This window comes from Oreochromis aureus, linkage group 18 (genome assembly GCF_013358895.1).
Source record: "Oreochromis aureus strain Israel breed Guangdong linkage group 18, ZZ_aureus, whole genome shotgun sequence".
In the NCBI taxonomy this organism is placed as follows: domain Eukaryota; kingdom Metazoa; phylum Chordata; class Actinopteri; order Cichliformes; family Cichlidae; genus Oreochromis; species Oreochromis aureus.
Window position 1 is genome coordinate 5,928,129 of NC_052959.1, and position 25,677 is coordinate 5,953,805.

At 42.0% G+C, this 25,677-nt stretch overlaps 1 protein-coding gene across 2 annotated transcripts in view; it reads left to right on the top strand.

Annotated features, from left to right (window-relative positions):
* Nucleotides 1-9,381: 9,381 nt before the first annotated feature.
* The window catches only part of rnf220a (ring finger protein 220a), a 159,293-nt gene continuing 142,997 nt past the window's right edge, over nt 9,382-25,677 (top strand). Inside the window, exons 1-2 of one of the 2 annotated variants that reach the window (XM_039602256.1) lie at nt 9,382-9,760; nt 22,137-23,333. In XM_039602256.1, the coding sequence (XP_039458190.1) occupies nt 22,679-23,333 (655 nt within the window). In that variant the 5' untranslated portion in view covers nt 9,382-9,760; nt 22,137-22,678. The remainder of the gene's footprint in view (nt 9,761-22,136; nt 23,334-25,677) is intronic. The other variant, XM_031730725.2, reaches the window with a different exon arrangement.

Genomic DNA, 25,677 nt, shown 5'->3' on the forward strand with positions numbered 1-25,677 from the left:
ATTAAATAAATAAAAGTGGTGTTCAGAGGCACAGAAGTCTGGGCTGTTTGTTTAGTCCAACATATATATATTTATCCCATCTTATTTCTCTCTAGATGGTCGTTTTTTTGTTTTTTAACAGCTAATCCAAAAAATGTTTCCACTCTGGAACAGGGTGACCATTTTCCAAAAATACATTGCAGCCTGCATGTGATAAGTAAAAGTGTTACATCCCAAGCATTATTTTGAATTGTAGTTCACACATTACTTTTGTTACAAATAAGAAACTAACACAATAACAAATAAAATCCACATAAACATGCTAATTGTGATATGCTCAGAAGTTTTGTAGCTGTAGTCTGCTGGTCCAAGATGCACTGATCAGCTACAACCACTGGCAGGTTAATGTACCAGATGCACAGGCTGGAGAACATCTGGTGACAACCGGTTACATAGGGACAAATCTGTACTTCCTTAAAAGTTGTTGGAAGTTGCTGCGAAATCCACTGCAAAGCCCCGATCACACGGGCCTATAGACCAGTAACTGACCTCCTGGTAACCACTGGTCAAAGGATAAATATATTCCCTGAGAGTTTAGTTACTATTTGTGGGAGGTTGCTTACTATCACCAGATTAAATTGGCTGCAGACATCTGTGTTGCAGCCCTAAAAACCTCCTTGTGTTTGTTTTCAATGGCAGCCTATATTTTGTGTGGAAGACACCAACTTGTCTGCTATCACTCGCGGAGATGTGATAGCATCTCTGTGGGCACGTAACATGTTAAAAAAATGCGTTACTGTAATCTGATTACTTTTTCAAGTAATGAGTAAAGTAAAGGATTACTATTGCAAAAAAGTAATTGGATTACTGTTACTTTCCCGTAAGCACGCTGCGTTCCTGCGTTACCAAACTGTGATTTTGTGATTCATTGTCATGATGTACGAGCGTGCGACGTCCATGGCAGAAACAGACGTGTGTAGATCAACAATGGATAATATGGAGTGTGGGAGAGAGTACGACCATGCAATATTTAAAGCTTAGAAGTACTGACATTACTTTGAGTTTGATTCCGCAAAAAGTGACAAAAACAATAGCGTCTGCTGTACACTCTGCATGGGAAGAAAACTTTTTTCTGCAGCGAAAAATTAAACTAAAGATCTGAGCAAGCACCGAGCATCTGCCACGGGAATGTGAAATTCACAGAGAAACCCCCGGATCCCCCCACTGACATGACCACTGTGGCACTGGGCAAACCTCCACCAGCCCCACTCCTGCTAAACAGGTAAAAACAGGTTTAAGAATGGCAGGACTTAATGCTGCTGAATCTTTGATTTTATTTATTTTTGCTGTGTTTTACTTGCATCTATTTGAAAGAGTGAGTGTAAAGACAAAAAATTGTTTTATTTGATACGCTGGAATATGCAGGAAATAGGTTTAAATGTTAAAACAAATTTCTTCCAGTCAGAGACTGTTGCATATAATTACATTTCTGCTTAATGCAATGAGCATAAAGTTAAAAGATTAAAACTAATAAAACAATTTTTAAAAAGAGACTTTTTCATTTGATTTAATTTTATATGATTGATTAGCAGAAAAAAGAGAATTGGGCTGAAAGGTCTATTACTTTATAATGTATTCAGGTTGTGTATCATGTTTTTAAAAAGTAACTAAGGAATAAAGTAACTAATACTTTCGAAATAAGTAAGCAGTAAAGTAACAGGATTACTTTCTTGGAGAAGTGATCAGTAATTAGTAACTAATTACTATTTTCAAGTAACTTGACCAACACTCGCTAATGACTCATACAAACAAACAGACCAACCTGAAACAGAAACCGTTTGCTTTTGGAGTAAAAGACATTTTTTAATGTCGGTTTGTGTGGTAGGGCATAACTTTTAACTATGAAGCCAAACAATCTGCATTTCAGGTTTGTGTTGCACTTTTTCAAATTTCACAAGCACTCAGTGCTTAATTTGCAGACAAGTCAGCATCTTCCATGGAAACTATTTGCAAATGTGGGAATCTGCCAGTGACCAAAGCAGTCACAAGAAGGTTTGTGGTGCAGCACCATGCTTGTGACCGATTTCACCCAGCAGCCACTACCCAAGCTGTCAGGGAATACACATTTTTCCCTAGTGACTGGAGGTTGCAGAGTAGTCGCTGACCTCTCTCTAGGTCTGCATGACTGAGGCATAAGTAAATTGGTCGATTATCTCATTACCATCAAGTTATCTGATGGGAAACTCTGTGTCCTGGCAATCATGTGTATGTTACTTTAACCTGTTTACCACCTACCTGAACGTTGTTGATGACCAAGCACACCGCCCCCACCAACAAAAGTAGTCTACTTTAGCAGGACACTACACAACAAAAATATTCATTACAGGCTCTAAGAACATGACAAAGAGCCAGGGTAGTGACCTGTTCTTCAAATTTCCCTGATTTACATACATGGGATTTGCCTGTTTTGATGGCAGAGGCACACCTACACAGTCTTAAGCTCATGTATATATAAGCATCTTGGCACAACATGGTCTTGTTTTAGGTGCCACCTAGAGTTAACACTAGACTCTGAGCCAGTCAGTACATTTTGTTGTAACAGTGCCAGACACTGAGCATTTCTTTTCTTTTTTTTGTTGTTAATTTTGAATAAAATGAAATTTGTTTTTAAACATAGATTTCCTACAGACTTGACCTGTGTGACTGCACTGCACAGTGCAGTAAATAGGAGTGTTTTGTGTGGATAAAGTAGACATTTTTAACCAACATGTAACAATCACGTTCCAGTCCCTCAGACTGCAACCGGGACAATTTAGTGGAAGCAGTAATGTGGAAGTTAGTTGGAGTGAAATCTAATGGTTTTACTAGATGGGCCATGATAGAAGGCCTCTTCACCATCTTCACCTGACTGGCTGAGAAAATTAGTCGTTCTCTTTCTGTCATTGCAGCGACCCTCATATTTTCCTCTTTTTGAGAGAACAAAGCAGACGCGTGTCAGATAAAAGTGCAGTGTGTTAGATAGTCACGTTAGCCCCGCTCCAACTCCCATCTTACTTTTACAGATAACATATTTTGTTGTTGCCCTTGATAAAAGCCTCTGCCCTTGGGAGATGTCAGAAATTAACTTTATCTGGTCTTTAATTAGGGTACATGTGCTCTGGTGCATCTCTCACACACCCCTAAACCCTTCCTGCACCCTCCCCAGCCCAGCCCTAACACTGTCATTTTCAAAGCTATTTTAAGACAATGTGTGATTATCTGTGACATTGCTTGACATGTGCCTCAAGGCTGTCTCTCTCTTCACTATCTCGGCTCTCTTCCTCTGTCTCCCTCGCTTCTTCTTTCTGTCTTTCTCTAATCAAAAAGCCAAACCGTGCAGACAGCTCAGAGCAAATAACAAGTCACTCCCCGTGGATGTTTGAAGATGATGGCGCGACCGGAGCAGTGAGGGAGAAAATACACTGTGATCGTTCCCAGTCTTGAAGCCAGCTGAATATTACACATTTCTGCACAAGCGTCATCTAATCGTATATTTGTTTGTGGCTTGTTTATTGTGTAGATTTATAGACAGGTTTATAGATATAATGCTGAAATTTAAGAAAAAAAAACCATCTGAAATGCTAAGCTGTACGGAAACAATCCCCTGAAAATAAGATTTTTTTTTTTTGGAAGTATAATTCATTACTGGGGCGAGAAATATCACAAAATTTGATTTCCATATAGAGATGTGTAAATATGAGGTGAACACTTATATAAGACTTCTGAAGGCATTGTTATTACTACAAAGTGATTTTTTTTTTCTTTCTTCTTCTTCTCATATAAATAGTTATTACTTTGTTTGGTATAAAACAAGGTGTACAACACTACTAACGGGAAGCACGAGTACATGATTTTAGTAACTTGACAGATTCCACTTCCAGTTGAGGCTCAATATTAAAACATCATGTGCTGACTGTAATAGATAGATAGATAGATAGATAGATAGATAGATAGATAGATAGATAGATAGAAAATGGTACTTTAGTTTATTTCTTTTCTTTTAGCTTGTTCTGGAGCTATAATAGACAATTGGTTTATGTTGTAAAATACATGCAATATTTTCCAGACTACTGTGGTCTGAGTAACATAAATGTTGTCCTGCGATGGTGAATGTGAGGCTTTGTGCAAACGTAATACTCAACAGGCATCAAAGTAAACTAGAAGTTATTGTTGGAACTAAAGCAAGCAAAAGTTTGAGTTTGAGAGAAAAATTCTGATCTGCTCTAAAGCTCAGAGAGCTATATGGCCATTTAACAAGTCAGATTTTGTAACTACCATTTTTTATTGTTAAATATTTTTGTTTGCTGAAAACTGTTTTTGTCTAACCATCGTCACGGCCTTCAGTCATATAGCCTTAATAGTAATTTTGTCACAGCCTCAATATTTCTCTGAACTTAACTCTACAATTTTTTGTTAGTTTAAGAAAAAAGTTTTCTTTTCTTTTTTTTTTGATAAGTTCTGCAGTTTTTTTTAATCTCGGTGAGAGGGACGTGAGTCTTGGATACAGAGCTGACACAGATATCATGTTACTAATGTCACATAATAGAGGATATTTAAAAATAGTTTATTTTTACAATAATTACCTGGTGATCAGTCTTAGTAGGAATTGTTGCCTGAAACTGGCATGTCAAGTATGATTCTTTTTGTCAAACGTTTGTATTTCATAGGTTTTCTGATTCGACGTCTTTTCCCTTTTTTTTTGTCGTGCCGATGAAATACGATGATAGAAAATGCTTTAAGCGTACAGTATTCAACTCTACCACTGGCAACTGGAACAAATTCAACATTTATATGAAGGCAGGTTTAGATGGCAGGCAGTGAAACATTGATGAAATTACCAGTCTACCTTCCCTCAGAACGTTACCCATGTATCATAGCCAGAGCAAATACCAAATAATTACATAATTAATCAGATCATGTATGTTTCCCTTCCCTTCCTTCATTTTTGTTCCTTTGTACAAGAGTCAAATGCATGTAATCACTTGTTCGGTAATGTAATCTGATCAGGGCCATGTAATTCTTCATTTTCCAACAGCTCCCTGGAGCATCGGATCTGAGAGGGAGATGAATGTGGCAGAGTCTGGCCCTCCTCTCTCCGTCTCTGCTTCTCTTTTCTCTAAATGTGGCTCCCTCTGTGTGGTTACCCGCTTGGCTGTGGAGCTGCAGGAAGTTCGATCTCCAGCCATATGACATTATCCCTCCTTCGCACTTGTCTCTCCATGTGTCTATCCGTCCATCTGCTTCCCTGTTCTCCTCCCCTCCTCATCTTTCCTGATCTGTCCTCTTTCTTTTCCTAAACCCTTGTTTCTCCCCTCTTTCTCCTTTCCCATCTCTTCCTCCTCCTCTCTCCCTCCAGTGGCGACACCAACCATCAGGTCCCATCTATCTGTGTGTACGTCAGCAATTAGAGCGTTGTGGCAGCCAAATGCCAGCCATGTCCCCAAGCTACATACACACACACACTCTCAAAGGCTGTGCCCTGACAAAACAGCAAGAGAACAAATCACACCATAATTTATACTCTCGCTGCGCTAAAATCTCATTATATTACAGACATATGGATTTGGCGGCATGCACGGCTGGGGAGCCAGTGCTATAAATTCCACCAATCGTAAATTATTAAAGGAAAGATAGAAATGACCGTCGCCTGTCCAGATTAGCTCTAAATCACACTCAAACACGGTTTGTTCAAGGAATTAAGTCCCATGTGGTGTTAAAGGACATTACAGGGTGTTTCTAAAGTCACTGGGTGGTAGGGAGGGTCAAGTATGAGCTGCCTTAAAATATCAAAGGATTATGGGTTCAAACCATAAAATACAGAAGGGCTTCCTGATATGAAGCATTGTCTTTATCTGTTTATAGACCAGCCAGATCAAAAAAAAAGAAGATGCAACATGCCTTCACTGCACCTGTTTTCTGTGCTTTTCCATTTAAATCAAATGTCTGATAGTGGAGCCAACAAGCAACACAAACAAAGGCAGAGCACAGCTTGTCTCAACACCCTCTCCACTGCACTCGGCTCAGTCTAGCCCGCCTCTTCTAGAGCTTTAAAAAAAAGGAATTCAATTTAAGGATAAACCCAGCCAAGCCGAGGTGAAAGCAGGTTGCGAGAGGGCAGTCCTGGCCCTCTGCTGTCTGCTCGGCTTTTCATTATCACTTGGAGATGTCAGGGGTTTCATAACACCAAAACATGACTCAGTTCAGATGGATATAAGAAACTTGCTGAGAAAAGAACGAGTCCTGATGTTAACCTAACCCAAGACTAATAACATGTAGAACTTAGGATTTGGGAGTCCAAGCAGATACTTTTCTGCTGTTTTAATCCAGCGATCTTGCCCAGAAGTTTCTATGATCATGTTGGGGATGCAGACTCTTACTGATTAAATTATTATTGCTTATTGAAATTAAATTTCACAAAGCCTTCTAGCAGTTCTTGAAGTGACCTTGGCTCAAGTGGTTATCCATCAGTGACCAGGTGGTGATTTAGTCCCTCGGCTGTCCATTTACCCAAGTAGCAAGACGCCAGGTGAATGTGGTTGTGTGTTCACAAATACATGAGAAATGCATTTTAAAGCACAGCCAGCAATGTTAAAGGGTGCCATTTGTTAAAACTGTGACTGTCTTTATTGAGAGCACCAGGGAAATAGTGTGATGCTGTTATAGAGCCACACAGTCCACACAGGTATGGAGCGTCAACAAAACCACAGTTAATGATGAGAGACTCCCCAAGAATCTTTCTGAAAACCAGCACATACTAGTTTTCGAGCTAAACCCAATTTAACCTTTGTGTCATCAAAATTTTAGTGGCTCTTCCTCCGGTCCAAACTGTAAGCAAACAGATGCCCACAGCTCATTTAAAGTTGCACCATTTAAAACTGGTCAAGTTTTAACTTCTTACTAGGAAGTTATTTCGAGTGATGTCATGTTCAGCTAAAAGTGAGGGGGCAGCACAGATAGCTGAGCAGTGAAACAGGTGCAGGTGAATGAAAGTGCTTCCTAGTCAATACACACAGAGGCAGCATTTAAAAACATTGGGGGGGTGGGACTTAAGGGTGCCATTAGACTTTGAATGGAGGGGGATCTAATACATGGATGGCCCTCTTCCTCAGTCAGCCCATTGACTCCAAACTGAGCCTATTAGCAAGACAACACATCACTAATGGCACTGCTACTGCTGCTGCTGCCCCTCATGTGTTTGGAGACCACCCAGCACACACACACAAAACCTGTTTCCCACGGTATTGTTAGCTAAAACATCAGTATATTATAGCGTGAAACTCAGATCAAAGTGTGAGTTCCACTGGAAATGCAACCACTCTGACTAAATATGTTTGAGGCCATGTATGAAGACCTGAAGAAGCAGGTCTAATCTGCACAAGTTGTTAATTGTTTTCATTTTGTTAATCCTCGCACCAGACCTGGAATTCTTGTTTGCACTCTGAAATAGATTATGTCTTGAATGTTGATGTGAGAAAAAGTTGTATAATAATGACCGTCCCTTAGAGAGGAGTGATTTATAGGTCTCAGGTCTTTTACTTATTTGTGACATATTAAGGATGAGTGGGCTTTCTTCTGTGATAAATCTTTATTGCCAGGAATTCTGATATAAAACTAAATTTAGTGTCCCCCTTTATTTTGTGGACGTACACTAAAAATGCCTTTTTTCAATCCACACTCCTTCATGTTTTTGTTTGTTTTTGTTGAAGGTGTCACAAACTGATTTTTTTTTCCATACGTAGTTTTTTTCTGATAGTTTTTTTTTTTTTTTTTTTAAATCCAGCAGATAAACTGCACCACTTGCACACAAGGAGTTTGACTAGAAGACAAGTGTGTAAAGCAGTCTGTGATGTTGGTCAATTCCACGTCTGACCAGCAGAGGAGTGTAATAGAGAAGGAGACAGGGGACAGCAAAGCGCCTTCACTGTCTTTCACTCAGTCCAACATGCACATATACTCATTGTGTCTTTGAGTTTGAGTAATTTCAGCAGACTCCAAATGCCTTTTTTTTATTTTCAGAAATAGGACTCTAGTTAAAAAAGGCGGATTATACCAGGTGCTGCGAAAAAAGACATAAACTAAGGAAAATACATTTCAAAGAATCCTAAAAAACGTTTACCTTAAGGGCTGAGTTGAATAAATGTAGTACTGTATTGCAGTACTAAATGTCATAATAATAATAATAATAATAATAATAATAATAATAATAATAATAATAATAATAATAATAATAATACGTTCTCAACTTAATAAAAAAATCATCTGTCTTGTTAATATTCTGCAGGTTTGGTTGATCTTGGCTGGGACTTTAGCGCACAGCTCCGGGTTTAGTGAACTTCCTTCTGTGTGACTAACTTGAGTCTCTAGTGCGCACTTTATAAGACTGTCTGGTAGTCCACCTCTTTTTGTTAAGAGGTGGACTTCATTGGCTTTATGGCAAATAGAAGTCTCTCCATCTGGTGAAAGAGGAAAACAGAGAGAGAGAGGGAGAGAGAGGGAGAGAGAGAGAAGGGGGATAATTCATTCACTTTGCGCACAAAGCGCAGTGGAAATCACCCAGGGGAACGAAACACCAGACAGAGGGGAGAGGCAAGAGGGGGACGATGGGATGGTGTGGTGTTAAGAAACAGTCTCCACACATGCGCGAGGTCGGTCATTCGTAAAACAAAAAACAAACAACCCCCCCCCCCTCCAAAAAACAAAAAAACAAAAAACAAAACAACCCCAAAACAAAAAAAACATCACACAAGTGCTTTTAAAGCCTTAATTACGTTTTATTTTTGTGGAATTCGAAAACGAAACGTCGACTTAGATTAAGTTATTAAAACGGCAGGAATGTTAATCCGGGGTAAAAGCACAATAAACGCTTTTGGGATATTAACACTTTTAGGTTACTAAAAGAGATATCTCTTTCTTTCTTTCGTTCCCAAGGAAGGAGATAGAGCTTTCCTGACTCGGGCCGCTGTGAAGGCCACGCACGATAAACACGCTCACATCAAAATGGTTCGCAAACGATTATGAAGTGAAAGTGTGGAGTTTTACCCGAGACGGGGCACACAGACGGTCTGCGTGTGTTTGTCAGTCATTTAGCGACCCGAGCGCTGCGCGGCAGCACTGCACCTCAGAGCTCACTGGACTCTGGACACCCCCTCCCTCCCCCGTCTTCCCCATCCACCCCCACACTCCCTTCTCAGAGCCTCGCGCAGCCCAGCTCCAGCCTCACACACGTCGCTATTGAGCACCCCCCTCCCTCCCCCCTCCACACAGACATACACACACACTCTCACACCACCCTCCCCCCTCACGCCACCACTGCCTGCCGCTGTCTCTGCGATCCTGTGCTCTCTCGCCGGCTTCAGTCCTCTTTCTCGCACTGATCGTCCCTCTCGGTGTTTCGGCAGAGGGGCTGCACGCGCGATTGCGCTATTGATACCCACTTTACAGTGTGTCTGTGGAAAGTCACCCTCTCTCTCTCTCTGTCTCTCTCTCTCTCTCTCCCTCGCGCTCCTCTCCTCCTCTCCGGCTGCTCTTTGGTAAACTAACAGGGAGGTGTTAACTACTTTTGCTTGTCCAAAGCGCCTCCCGTTATCTCCGGCGCTGCTGCGCAAGAGCCACAGGGGCCAGAGCTGCTGATACTCTACCCGCAGAAAAGTTTTCAGCTTTTTGTGAGGATAAAAAAAAAGAAGAAAAAGAAGCCGGAAACCCGAGAGTCGTCTTTATGAAAAGCGGATTCATCCACGGCAAGGTGAGTAACACTCGGAGTCTTTTTGTGTTCTTGTTGTTGTTGTTGTTATTGTTGGGTTTGAAGCTCACGCAGTTTGTGCTTCCACACCTTTCCGCCGCTTCTCTCCGCTTTGGAAGCGCGTTTCGAGTCGGGAAACTTTTTTTTCGGGGATTTGTGCGCCGTAAGTGCTGCGCGAGGAGATTTCCACGCGTGGAAAAGAATGAAATATACATAATTATATAAACAAATCTCTTCGGTCTGTCTCCGCTTGGACAGCGAGTTTTATGCTTGTGCGCTTGAATGCGTGTGCGTTTATATTTGTTTGTCTCTTTATGTATGTGCGCGTGCATGCGCATATGCGAGGTTCCCAAACAAGAACAAGATTCTTGAAAGCGCTCGCATTATTTCGTGCGTGTGTGTATGACATTGTGCATACATTACCATGGCCAAACACGACCGCACTACAGCCGCACGGTGCGATCTCACTGCAACCAAAGGCTGAACTTTGTAAACTTTAAACATCATCACTGTAGATAAAGACGGATCACAGCTGCTCGAAGCCACCTGAATTATCGCCAAAGCCTTCAGTCAGAGAAATGAAATCAAATTTTACAGCCTTATTATTTCTGCTGCTCCTCTGGGACCACTTTTGTCTTATTAACCGGCGATTATAAGCGTCAGTCGCGGGCCTGCTGTGACTATATTTATTTAAAAGTTCGGCTTTAGTTCTTCCCATGAAGGCAGCAGGGGTTCCAGCTCACTGAATGCCTCCACCGGCGGTTTTCAGTGAAAGTTACTGTTGCTCTGGAGCACTAACGCTCGTAATGATGAGGGCATGGGGCTCAAACGGCCGCATATTGGTTCCGTTAGCTGGGGTTTAATAAACACTCACATCAGTCAGATTTTAATGCATCACAAAAAGCGCAAAGGGGAGTTTATGAAGGACTTCTGTTCCACAGCTTTGGCATCACTCATCGTTCTAAACTCTTCTGCGTTTTAGTCTTCAAATTGGAACTCATATTTATATCGATTATCAATTCAAATCATACAATTACTAAAGAATTATTTGAAAAGGACAGCAAGAAAAAAGAGGAGAATAAAGACGCCGAGGTGATTTTGCGTTTACTTCTGCCGCCACGAGCGGCTGTAAATACTCCTCTTAAAATGAAGCTCTCACAGAAACAGACGGCGTAAATTTAAACAGAAAAAGTGCCACTCTATGCACTCCCTTGCGCTTACACGCAGGCGTGCACACACACACACACACGGGCCTAAACTCAGTTGGAAAACACCTGTTAACTAGGGAGCACAGCGCAATTTACATCCTCCCCCCTAAACTAAATATGCGGCACCCAGCCGGTGGAAGTCCCGGGGGCCTTCCAGCTTCATGGCCGAGCACACAGAGGCAAAGTGCGGATTCATTTAATCGGCAGCTCCCGCTGCTGCTGCTGCTGCTGCGTTTGTATTATGGAAGTCCACATTTCCAACATTTTTCAGTGCTTCATCGGTGGGAAAAATAATAAAAGTAATTATTATTGTCATTAACAATTAACTTGATCGTTTCTTTTATTTAAGTATCACTTTGGCAAACAGATGTCACACCCGTATAGTCTGTGTAGTTTATGCGTTTCCTCTATTCACTTCAGGCCTGACGTGTGGAATTTTGTTTCCGTTTCTCTAAATGAATAAGGACTCAAGGAATCAAACAGCTCGTGTTAATAGTTAAAAAATATACATTTTTAACTTTTGCTCACTCTTCTGTTTCCAGTCTCCCTGTAGTCTGGCCTTGTCAGCCAGTACTTTTAATTTTATTTTATATTTTTTATGACGGACTTCACAGAAGGAAACAACAGAGCTCTCGAGCACGCGCCCTCATCCACGCGCATTAGCGCACAAAGACGGAACGCTTCTGAGAGGGAATAATAAAATTAGGAGTCTGGGAAAAATGCGGCACATCTATTAGCAGTAATTTCCAAGTTAAAAAGTCCTCTCAGCGCCGGCAATAAATCGCGCGTAAAAACGCATTTTGGAGCAAAGGTGGACTCGAGGCGGGTCCTTGAACTCACGGCGTTGATGACTGAATTATAGCCCCTCCAAAATAAATAAATAAATACATTAATTAATTAATAAAAATCAGAAACTCTGCTCCGGGTCCAGATCCACTGATCAGGTGAATCACTTTCGATTGATTTTATTGATTGTTAGATCAACCAGGCCTGACTTCTAACGAGCAGCCGAACCTTTTTCATTTTCCAGCCAAACACATTAGCGAGCAATAATTATCTTTTAAACGGCAACATGTGCTGCTGACATATTATGTCCAATTACTCATATAGATAACAGTGATTTATAGCCGAGGCTTCCAATGGGGACAGAACAATTTTGTAATTTATTTTGCTCTCATTTACCGGTGAAGAAAACGTTCCTTTCGTCCATATTTAGCTGTATCATTTCTCCACTAAAAGCTCCGATACTTATCCATTTCCTCCCGATATATCAATGTGTTACTGTATAATATTTCAAAGCACTAATATTACAAAGTTTATATCCATGCATGTAGTAGTTGGTTCATTTTTTTGCGTGGGCGGTGGTGTCAGTTTTCTAAAATAAGCTTCAAATCACAGTTAAATTTTTACATTTGAAATAAGAAACTTATAATAATTTATTAAACTCATTTCATTTGTTAAAAGTGTTTCTAATTTAAAGGCTCTTTTAGTCCAGCTTCTCTTGCTGGACTAAAAGAGCATTGGCATAATTGGCATTATTTTTAATTTAGGCAATTCAAAGTTGTATTTTTATCTATATACTAATTATGATTATTTTTAAAATATTTCCTTTTTCAAATTAAACGTGCCTGACTGTAAAACTCTGTCACGCAGACGCTGATGTATGATTTTATTATTTTGTGCTGCTGTTTTCAGACTTGATGATTCATAGACTGCCGCTTATTTCTCGTGTCATTTGAACTAAACTCTTTGCTTCGTAGCCAAATTTAAAACGCGTGCTTAATACTTTACGTATTTATTTCTCTTTAAGATGATTCTTATTTTTAGGATTTTTTCTTCATTTATAACTTTTCCTCTTTTGTGGTCTCTCTTATTAAATTCAGAGAACAAGAATAATGAGAATAATTTATTTATTATAATTTATGTATCCAAAAATGTGAAAGGATTAATTAATTATTTTTTTTAAGGGAAAGAACTTAGGAGCACTCTGTAATTGAAAGTATCGAAATACTTCATTTTCTTATTTATTTTTTTTTTTTTTTACCTAGGCCTATCCTCTCTCTCTCTGTCTCTCTCTCTCCCCCCTCCTCGCCCTTCCTACACAAAAAGTCTGCAGGCACACAAAAGAGGAGGAAAAGTGTCGAGTTCGAAGGAAAACTAACGAAAGATGATTTATTCGTCAGCGCCTTTGAGTCTCCCCCTCCTCCTGCCACCTCTGTGTTCCTCTCCCTCAGCAGTCAGCTGTTAATGCTCGCCGCTGATCTCGTTTGCTCCCCTTCTTTGCGCACAGAGCAGTGGACTAAAAATTAATGTCCATTTCACACCTCTATCCCGGATCGATGGCTGCATGGGAGGGAGGGAGCGAAGGGGTTATTTCATTTGGGATCCAGAGAAGCGCCGCGTTCCGAGTAAAAAGAAAGCCTCCCGCCTGCTTAATTATCAGGAAACCGGCTAAACCTTTGCTTTCACTGCGGCACCGCTGATCGCTCCTGAATCACATCCATCATCAGATGCAGATGCTTCACGCTTCTGTCGCCGTGTGAAAAGCTTTTCTGCTGCTTCCCGTGTTTTGTTTGTTCGTCTCTCTGAAGGAGGACAGTAATTAAGATTTTTTTTCCCCTAAAGGCGGGACTGTAACTTGTTGCAAGAAGCGTTTCACTTCCTTCCAACTTTTCTCTCTCATTTCATTGTGAACAGCTCCCAGAACAAACCCGATGTAAATTCACCGTCATTCAGATCCGAGCAAACACGTTCTCATCCAAACAGAGGCCATTTCTCAAATTTGGAAATACTAATGCGTCATGACGCGCGCATTAACACCCCCCTCGCACCCCACCCCTTCTCTCTCCTATAGTAAATTAACCACGATCCGCTCAGTCTCGACCAGTTTGATGATGCCCCCTCCGTCTATTAAGTCCTATCAATATGCACTAATTCCTCATTCTTTATTAAAAGCAGAACCAAGTTCTTCTCCACTTATCCGCCATCTCCTTCCCTCACTCTCCCGCCCCCCACGCATCCGAAATCCAGAGTGCGTTTTATTATATTTTGTTGTGCTAATAAACACTGGAGCTTATTTGACATGCAGACGGGTAATTGAAATAAACGCGTCGCCGGTAAATAACAAGTGTTTGAACACGCAGACACGAGAGCGAGGCCCTCCTTGGAGAGAAAGTGCGTCCTGCGCCGTCTGCATCTTAAAACTTTGTGTCATTGTTGTCGCGTAGCGCTGATATAATCACCGTAATTAAGTGCGGAGAGCCGGATGCAATCATTTAATGGCTGGATATTGTAGGGCTGTCGCGCTTATCAAAACCTACCAAATGTTTTGCCTCCCTGGAAATTGCAGCCTGTCCGCAACGCAGAGAGTTGTTTTTTTATGAGGAGGTTTTGATTGATTTGTCTAATACTTCATATTTGAACTTGAAGCAAAAGTTTCTATTTTATAGTTTTTTTGTTTTGGTTTTTGCTCAAATTACTTTCATGTAATCTTTGCTCAAATTACTTTCATGTAATCATATCTATCATTTATATTTAAGAAAAAAAATCATACTAGATATTTTAACATGAATGAATGTGCTTTGTCTATTTTATTGGCTATAGAGGCATTATTAAATCATATTAAGGACCTATGTGGAATACAGGCCTCCAATATTGATGTCATTATTTTTTCTTTTACCAACCAGCAAATGAGAATTCATGTGCAGTCCTAAAGTTTATCCTCTCTCTGCAAACATGCAATTATTCCTTTTATTGATGACAGGAAAGGGGAGTAGCTCACGTTCAGTCATTTTTCTGCTGGAAGGAAATCACTCCATGGAGGGGATGCGGCACTGTGTGTTTAATGGTTTGATTGCATTGGAGAAGGCAGCCACTGGTAATGCCGTTATAGAGGGAAATATCACTTGGAGACGTTATTGGCAACAAGAGAAAGTCAAAGAATTAGCCTAATGGGGAGGAGGAGGTGGTGGTGGGGAGAGAGTTGTGTCGGATGTCAGATACTTTCTATTCTCCATATTGCTCTGTGTCTCTCTGCGTCTGTCTCTATCCCCTTGCACCACCACCTTTGCCCGCCACCCCCCACCCAGCCGCCACATCATATCTCTCTCAGGTTTCCCCCCTATCCGTCAATTACACTATGAACCGGATCACAGGCTCCCTGCTTGGAAAATAAGCTAATATTCACCCGCCACCCCCCTTTCTCTCGCTCCTCTCTCCTTCGCACACCTCCCCAGAAGACACCGTTGGTGCATTTGCGTCCATCGATTGCACACAGGCGCTATTCGTGTAGCATACTTATCATTTTTCTCTGCGGCCAGCGAGTCATCCAGGCAGGAAGGAAACACGACTGATACAGGGAGGGTGATCTAAGCAGCCAGTGTGGAAATGTGCACACACACCTGCAGGAGCGTCGCCTTTTGCACATCTACAAATCTGCACACAAAGCAGACTGATATCCACATAGCCACTTTATGCTCTGTGGCCAGCTTATGATAAGAAAATGATCTGGTTGTTGCTTGAGCATCCTCCTGCCACCTGAGGCCGACTTTTGACCTCCATGATGACCAGAAAGGATCATCGGTGTGAATAGAAGTTTCTCTCTGGTCATATCATTGATACTTACTGCACAGTAGAGGATTATATTGCAGCAAAAGCTGTAAGTGAAAACAGTGTACCTGGCAACAGTTTTTCCTTGTTAAACTGGAGCTAATTGGCTTGCACGCAGCCTGTAGAACAAACCGGCCAGCCGCCTGTCTGCCTGCCAGCCTGCTAGATTAGTGGCTGTTGTTGTACAACCCGGCACAGCAATAAAGACTCATAGGAGGGTGGCTGGTGCCACACACAGTTAGTTCCACTCCTGCAGGATGGAGAGCAAGCATGCCACCTGTTTGGCTCTTTTGTGCCTTGTATTTGAAAAGTCAGAATTTATAAGGATTATGTCTTCAACAGAAGACGGCCTTTTCTGGTTTTAACTTCACTGTCATAGACTCAGGTACACCTTCCATATTAACAGCAGCATAGATAAAGCACAGGGAGTGGTTTAAAAGAACTAAAGAGCACAGGGTGGTCTATATGTTTAATTCTATGAAATGCTGTGTTTATGTGCATCAAATTCGATACATCCAAAAATTAACAACATTATTCGAGCAAACAAACAAAAAAACAAAAAATGCAGCTACTTTTTTAAACCAAGAATCCAACAATTACCTTTGATGATGGTGATCTGTGAGCTATGGAACAGTGTGCTTTTCCCATTTAGCCTTGCCTGACACCAGGAATTAGCTGGCCCCGCTGAACTAGGCCTCGCTGCTGCTGCCATGAATAGAAATCCCTGCCACAGGTCCAGAATCATTTCTGTGTGCAGGCCATGACTCTGCGTCTCACAAATCACAAAGACTCATTTGAGAAAGAAATCCCTTTTTTTTCTTTGTAGAATGAATGTCACAGAAAGCTTCTGCGAAAGACCAAAAAAACACAGACTCTCTTTATTTCTGCATTTAAACATTTGGAAAGAAAACACAAAATGAATAAATCGCTCATGGTTAAGCGAGAAAAAAAGTCAACAAAATCTACAGAGTACATCGCACTCTTGTCCAATCATTATTGATTTTACTGCTGAATATTGTGTCATTATCCACCCCAAGATGATATCTGTATGTGTGCACGTGTTCCTCTTATTAAATCTAACTGCAATATTTTTCACTGCTGATGCATACATCTGCGGTTAACTGCAGCAGCTGTTGACTGCAGCAAATAACGTGGCTACAGATTTCATATCGGAGAAGGATGAGCGAAGAAGAAAAAGGGGAGGAAAGAAAGACGAGAAGAGATATTCGAAAGACATTTGGAAACAAAATTAGGGTTTTAGAGGGGAACGCAAAGACAAGGACAAATAATATGAGCGAGAACAAGAGAGAGGAGAGAGATAAATGCGTGTGATTCTTATTCACAAGGACGTTTGAGCTTTGCCTCGCGGCCAGACATGAATGAGTAGATTTCAATAGTATCGACTGTTGCTTCGGACATCAGCAAACACGCATGTACACACACACACACACACACACACACACACACACACACACACACACACACACACACACACACAGAGAAACATCTGCTGTCTGTCTGGAATACAGAGCGGACCTGTATGCAGGTCAGCTCACACTTTTTTATGCTAAAATGCACGCACAAGCACACTGTCCTTATACAAGCCAACAGTTTACTTTATGTTTCCCTCTATGTGAGCAGTACAGAGGCAAATATTTAATATCTGACCGTCGGGTTTTAAATAGCAGTGTTTTGTCTTTACTTTCGGCTGATGCAGTGCGCTCTCAGTGTGGCTTACCCTATAGCTTTGTTTGTGCTTAAAGCTTTTGTCGTCTTTGGCAGCACAGATTTCTGTTAATGACTTATTCAGAAAAGGCACCAGAGCTGCACTCGTGTCAATTACCCATTATGTGGATGCTTAGTTAAAAAGACACCTATCCCTGTTTACTGAAATGCCCCAAACTGTGACCTGTTAAACAGCCTAAAAGGAAGAGATCCGAGATATAGTGTGTGTTTTATGATTTTTTGGGTACATGTTTGATTTCATATCTATGAAAATGACTGCTACCAAGAATATAGATATTTAGATATAATTAATAAATATATGTATTTTGTGTGTAAACCTTTAATGTAGCATCTATTTAACTGTGCTGACATGCTGAGGTTGAATAGTGTACGTTGACGTGATTATGCTAAAACATGATGTACCAAAGCTTTCAGGATAGATTGCAGAAGCTTAGGGTGGATTTTAAGAGCTGTAAATTGTATCTGAAGTGTCAGATAATATTTTGTTCTCTGAGTTTTGCTGTCTCGCTTTTACACAATATGCTCATCACAGTGTTAAAGTCAAAAGCCGGCACTTCAGCATGGAGGAGTCTGTTAAACTACGCTGCATGGCTTTGTGCAGAATTTTTTAGTGTTCATTTGTCTATACATACATGATTTGGTATGTGTGAGTGAATCTCTGTGTGTGTGTGTGTGTCTGTGTGTGTCCACCACAGAGAAGCGATGAATGACACAGCTTGGCCTGTCTTGTAATAGAATGTAAGAGTGGCACTTTCATGCTTGTCAACAATCTCTAAATATACCCACCGACTGGGAGGTGCACGCTAACACACACACAGACACACACAGACATTTAGACAGGCCTGCGGTTTTGACTGCTTTTCTCTCCATCTCCATTAGAGAGGAAAAAAACTGCTTTGCTTCCCGATAGTTTTGCAGACACCCCTGCACACACACACACACACGCGCGCGCTCTTGCGCACACACACCAGTCACAGTCGACAAGACATTTTTATAACAACAATTGGATTCCTCTCCGTTCCATTCCAAAACTCAAGTCGGCACATTGGAAAACTTGATTTGACAAGTTTCAGCGCTGCTTTGGAGCAGCAAAAAAGCGTCAGTTACACACTCAAAGCAGCCATGCGGGAAAAATATTTATTCCAAGCAGTCAACAAAAAGGAAGGCTCCAATAAAAAAAAAGCTTGCTCTTTGTCACTAGTGTAGTTGTTTGGAGCTCAATTTCCCTCCTGCGTCTCTGAACCTAACATTCCAAACTGTTTAGGTCTCTGTACTCCACATGTTGATGAAAGAGGTTATCCACTGCAACATCTGGGAGGCAGAGATAGTGATCCTAACTTATGAAAAGCCTCGGCTTATGGCTGACCTGAAGTGATGTCTTGCATTCATGATTCCACCATCAAAATGTCTCCAACTCCTGTTTTTTTTTCTTTTGGCTAGCAAAGCAATCATATAAAATTCAATGATTATCTTAAGAAACCAATAATAACGTTTATGGCCACATTCACCAATTATCCTATGTGGAATCTGCGAGTCCACCTGCTGCCCACCTCCCGGTAACTCATAATTTCTGAGTAAGATTCCCCCTCAGAATGATGTAAAAGCACATTGTTGTTGACACCGCAATTTCGCAGATTGGTACAACATTGTCACTTAAAGTGCAGACTCGACGTGAAGAGCCCCTCTCGCTGTTTGTATTTAATATCGCCCTGACAGCTGTATCATTCTTGCACACTGTAATCAAATTATGACAGCGTGGTAAATGTTCCCCTGTGACATTTTCTATTATAAAATGCATATACCCGGTGTCAGACATTGTGTGGGTGGTATCCATCAATGGCAAATGGGATTGTAAGTGGCACGGACCGACATTATGCATGTTTGCGTTAGATGTAATTGCGCTTGTATATTGATGATATACATAGGTGTATGTCATCTAGAATTATGATTGTTTTTTTAGTGATGAGGTTAAAAAAAAGAAAAAAGCTTTTTGACACTTCTCTTCGTGTAATATTACAAATACGCAGATTTTAAGGCCTCGAAAACACACACACACACACTCGTGCTTTTGTGGACCACCAGGCCAGAAAGCAGCCAGATTGTGTGAGTCACCCTGGGAGATGAGATATGTACCCTTTGCTCTGTTATCACACCCTTTCCTTCCCTCTGTCTTCCTCACCTCTCACTATCTTATCTATTTTCTTCTTCTCCTTGTTTCCTTACCTCTAATTTTTCATCTCCCGTCTTCTCCTCATCTCTCCTCTCGCCCTCCCTCGACTCGCTCCTCTCCTGCTGCGGCCTGTAAGGAAATATCTAGTGTTCTCTTATTGGATTGGCTGCTTCACGTTGGCGGCCCTTCACTCGCTGCCCGCCGGCCTGTTGGGTAATGATAATAAAATTGAAATATCTTAGTACTTATCAGTGTATTACCTTGCTATCAACACCTCAGACACACTCCTATTTTAGAGGTTACAGAGGAGAAAGAGCGATCTGATATACGGCGTGAAGACAGCGGGTAGGAGCAGAGAAAGAGAGGGGGTAAACTGATAGACAGAGGAAGCTGTGGGACAAAGAAAGCAAGTTTTGTTGTGGTCACTTATGGAAGGTGTTATTTCCTGGATCGACTGCGATTGAGGAGAGAGAGAGTGGAAAGGGGCGTTGGTGGGCTAGGGATGAGGCGTGTAATGCGACTCTGTGGCATCAGTCCAGACCAGAGAGGTGTGTTATTGTAAGCCCTTCTCAACACTCTGTGCTGGTCTACTGTACATTTGCGGTAATGTAAAACATCTCCCCCACCAACTCTCTGTCTCTGGGCCTTCTCCTTTCTCTTGGCAGTTGTTGTTCTGCATGTTTGTGTGTGTGTGTGTGTCTCTGTGTGGGAGGCAGAGCAGCGTGCCAAAGCCGAGATCAGGTTTGGAAATTGATTTGAATGAGTGTTGTGGACAGCTGATAGCTATAAAAGATTTTCTCCTTTCATTTCCCAGGGAGTTTCTCCTTTGATGTTGGCTGCTAGTCAACACAGCTTTGAACCTTGTCTAGAGAGGCTGCTACTTGATACTGTGTGAGTTTGTATTTGTCGTGTGTTTATGTATGCACACGGCTTCACGTTTGACCTTTTTTAAGTTGCATTAGTGTCGAATTTTGATGGCACGAGTGAGACTTTAGATTGCTTTTTTGGGGAGGATAATATATACATATACATGGTACACGTCATATCAAAAATCACTCCCGATAAGCTGTTAAAATATGCATATTTTCTCTTAATCTAGCGCTAAATCCCACCGCTGCGTATTTGTAACAAGCACATCTTTACCTATTCTAAATCTTAACATATTGGACCTTTAACAAGGCAGCCACCTTCAAATTGCCCTTTGGGGATAAAAATCTCTGCAGTGTTATTCTGTCGTTTCATCGGCTGCCTCTCTGCGTTCCTCTGACCGACCAATCGCATGCTACAATCTAATCCCCGGGAGGGAAAGATTCTAGTCTGTTGCCACGGATGCCGAGAGGTCGTCGGGTCAAGTACGGCTAATTTATTCACTCAGTCAGATTTCCTCTGGCTCGTGGATGGCAGATGGCGAGGTCTGATATGATATCACCCATCTGAATCACTCAAGGGAGAAGGGAGGGAGGGAGGCAGAGATGGGGAAGAGAGGGAGAGATGGGAGGGATGAGAGGAGAAGAGATTGACAGGAGAGATGTAAAAAGAAAGAGAGGACAGATTAAAATTGGGGGGAATTAAAAGTGGTTAGATGGAGAGATAGGGTAGCATAGCCTGCGAGGATGCAGAGTGTGTTCGCCCCACCAAGTCGGGCGCTGAGCTGAACATTGAGCCACACAGGCTGTTATCACATGTGTGGGTGTGGGTGGAAGTGTAGATGTGTGTGTGTGTCCTTATCTTAAGACAAGTGGTTCTGGTCCAATAATATCCTGGGAGATGGTAAGAATAAGCGGCTTAGACCGAGATCTGAGATGGAAGAGGGAGGGAGAATAGCTGGCGCTAGGGAGATGAGAGGAGGAGATGTGGATGGAGAGAAGAGGAAGAAGAGGAGGAGGGGATGGATAGATTAGGATGGAGGACAAGGAGGGGGGCATTTGGAAAGAGATGAGACGTAGAGGTTTGTAGAGATCGTAATGGAAAGATGTGATGTGGAAACAGTTTATAGAAGTTTTTTTTAAAGAGAAGGAGGAAAAAAAGAGGAGGGCAAAGTGAGAGAAGTTTGTGGCTTGAAAAAGTTCTTGGCTTTTTGTCAAAGGGCAGGGATTTACAGGATTTGATCAACAGTGTCAACTCGAGGACACTTTTTCCCAAGAGGTTTTGAGTTTGTAGCTTCAACAACAGTGCTTAAGAACACTCTGTCCCCCAAAGGCTTTGAATTCAAGCCTTGGCTTCCAGCAGCTTCTTTATTAAAAATTTTCCACTCAGCTCCTCTCCTTTCCACCACATACATACTGAGAGCAAGGCATCGATCTTTGTTGGAGAAGCAGCATGCCTCTTGTTTCTGAAAGTACCTATCATTAAGGAAAGATGAGGAGGTCTAAGATAAATGTGAGAGGGTGTGCAGAGGGATTTACATTTTTACTGTGGATATAAAGAAACAGATGAGCTGATTTGAAGCCCTCTGTAGGCACAGCCAGGACGTTTCTGAGCTACCAAAAATGGCGGAAGTGACGAGAAAGCTCAAGTAAATACCTGAATATCTAAATTAGTTTATGGGAAGCTTTCAGTTGAAAGGTTACTTTGCACTGAATCTGAACATTATGCACAGCTCTGAGTCTCAGTTGAAATCTAATGCTTGTGTTTTGTGTGTCCTCAGGTTGGTGACCCCCCTGAAGATGCGGAATTGGCTTTGACCACCTACAGATATCCACCTGTCCCAGAACATTCGACTTAACCAACAAATCCAGGAAGGAGAGAGGAAAAAACGTTATCTCGAACATTTATTGTATTTAATATCAGCACTAACCTAATCCAGACTGCTACTTTAGTGAATGACAGAACATGCCCAATGGCATTTACGAGGCATGGAATGATCTGAACTGAACAGAGTTCAAGTCTGGTAATTTGGTTAGAGGCAAAATAGAAAACTTTAGTTCCACTGCAGAGAAATGAACTGAATTCAGCTAATCTGAACAGACGTTGGTGATAGTCTTAATTTTCTTCAAAAACACTCTTTTCTCAAAAAGGGCTGTTTTTGGAGCCCCTTCCTTCAACAAGCCAAAACCTTCAAGTCTCCAACCCGGATTCCCTTACTTCTTCAGACCCTTTCCAAGGGTCTTGGACATTGTTTTTAATCTTATTGAGGAGGAATAATTTCCTCCTTCTGAAATTCCTGCAGCCTTTTTTGTCAATCCAGACATGGACCTCCACCGGGCAGCTTTCAAGATGGAGAGTTCCTCCTACCTGCCCAATCCCCTGGCTTCCCCAGCTCTCATGGTCCTGGCCTCCACAGCCGAAGCTTCTCGCGACGCTTCCATTCCCTGCCAGCAGCCACGTCCCTTTGGTGTGCCAGTTTCTGTGGAGAAAGACGTCCATTTGCCATTCAACAATGGCTCTTACACTTTTGCGTCAATGTACCACCGCCAAGGCGCTGTCCCACCAGGATTCCCCAATAGGGACTTTCCTCCATCCCTCCTTCACCTCCATCATCAGTTTGCCCCACCTAACCTGGACTGCTCACCCATCAGCATGCTGAATCACAGCGGTGTTGGCGCCTTCCGGCCTTTTGCCTCACCTCCAGAAGATCGGGATGGGGCACCAGGAGGGTATCAGTCTGCTTTCACCCCAGCCAAGCGCCTCAAAGGGTGCCTAGATGCAGAGTCTTCACCCCATCTGCGGTACTCTGATGCTGAAGGGAAAGAGTACGACTTTGGCGGTGCACAGATCCCTCCCGGGGGCTCCCCCAGCAGCGCCCTGAAAGCAGTGGAAGACAGTGGGAAAAAGATCTTCGCTGTGTCAGGCCTCCTGTCTGATAGAGAGACTTCATCCAGTCCCGAGGACCGCATTGAACGCTGTAAGTAACCATTCATATCTGTTCCACATCTCGCTTAGCCACATCAAACTATGCAAGCACAAGTGTGACAAACCACAGGAAAAAGTAAATTAGTGAAAACCTAACAGTATGAGCATACAACATACAGTACTAACATTAATGAGGGATTATGGACTGGTGCTTTCAATCTTTATCAATACACACAGTGAAAGAATATCCATTCATAGTTATCCCTCCTGAATCAGGCACCTGGAAAATCTATAACTAGGAATACTGGGGCATTGGTAATGTGTTGGAGGCGTCTAGTGGAACAACACTCAAACACTTTATGTTGACATGTGTGTCACCTCTCTAAACCATGTTGAAAATATCTAACACATTATTGCTCTAAGGGTGTTTTCCAGGATAAACCCGATTAAATCCCCATTTGCTCTTGTACGGATGACAAATTTATACACATGCAATGACTGAGCCAGTTTTCTTTTTTTTGCATTATAAATTAAGCCTGTTCTAGATAAATTGTTTCAGATATGACAGATGGCAAAAGCACAACTTAAAATATAATAATCTTGCATTAAAAAAACCCGAACTGATACAGTGATGCAGAAGGGCAAATTTTTCCCATTATTCTACATGCAATTATAATAATAAGGTTTGCAAGCTAAACAGATTTACACACGGGCGCACAGAGTCCACTGTAATTCTAAACTAAATCAAAGTACAACTTGCTGCAGTGTGTAAAAGAATGCAAATGTTCACACATTAGCATCACACACACCAATAAACAATCACATCAATGTTTTTCCTGTCATCATCTCTCCCAGCTTTCCCTATATCCTTGTTTCAAAAGCCCACAAGCTCCACTGGTCACATTAGCATTCACCAGTGGAAGGATGCCATTTGGCCCTCACGCACTGGGAATCTGATTAGTGTGTGAGCATGTGTGTGTCTGTGTGTGCGTGCATGTGTGAGTGACTGGTTCAGAGACCGGCCATGCTCTTTGCCATCAGCATTCATCATAGCTCCACGCTGGCAGCCCTGTTGCCAAAAGATTTACCCACATACCCAAAAGCTTGGCAAGCCGTGTTTGCCTGTGTGTGCGCAATAAAAGGAAGGTGGGAGAGGAGCTGTAAGAATTCCAAGCGCAAATACACAAGCATGGGCAAACACTCTTCCACAAACAGCTTTTAGCATGAGCGCCGACAGCTTCTACACATGTCAACAAGCTGTATCGGATCCCAGTGACAAATTAGGAGAGAGGCAGACGGCGACGTGCTTATGGTGTATAATTTAGGCAGTCTTCCCTTTTTTGGTGTTTTTAATTATTCAGCTTTTCTTCTTTTAACTTAACACAGTGTCTCACCTTTGTCGGCTTTTTCTTCACTCTTCTTCTTCCCAATCCTCTTCCATCTTTGATCTTGTGTGTGTGTGCGTGTCTGTTTGTGTTTGAGGGATGCATCCTTGATGGAACACATGAGAGACAGAGGCGACGACCTGAGACTGATCCGATAAAAAAGACCACTGCGGGAAAGACAGAGAGGGTGAGAAAGAGAGGAATGAAGGGAGGAGGAACAGAAAGGAGGAAATTGGGAAGATGACACCCAGTGGTTTTTGCAGGGGGGAGGAGGGTAAGAAGGAAAAGAAAGATATCAAAGTGCACAAAATGCAAGAGAAAAGGAAACGAGAACAAAGAGAAGGAAAAGAGAAAAATCTCACAGAGTATGTGAGGTTCATTATGTTCCAGATTTAGCTTGAAATCTAGGTCTGTTTCATGTGAAGCTTAACATCTGTTTGTGGCAGCACCAAGGCACACCTGCACTGCCTTGCTCAAGAGAACTCTGAATGGTGAGTAACACACTACGATGTTCCCATGATTCGTGAGCAATAAGACTGAGGGCAGAGACAGAATGGGAGATGGGTACAGGGCTTCTGTGCTGTCTTTTGGAACGGCTGAATCTGTATCTAATCAGGTTAAATCTTGGCACAAGTAGCCGGCACCTCTACCATAGGCTTCTTATGCAATTGGATGTGCAGAGGCACTGCTTACAGCAAAGAATTATGGGTTCTCCTTCACTGGTTTTGGCTATCCAGGGGAGGCGTAAAGAACAAACAACACTTTGGTACAATCCCATGAGAACAGCGCCCTTGCTGCTTCACACACACATTAGCTAACTAGCAGCCTCTGTGTGTGTGTGTGTGTGTGTGTGTGTGTGTGTGTGTGTGTGTGTGTGTGTGTGTGTGTGTGTGTGTGTGTGTGTGTGTGTGTGTTTGGGTTTTTTTTACACATACATGAGACTATTTTTTACTCCCACAGTGAAAAAAGAGGTTTATAATGTTCAGGATCATACTGTGGTAACGGTGAGTG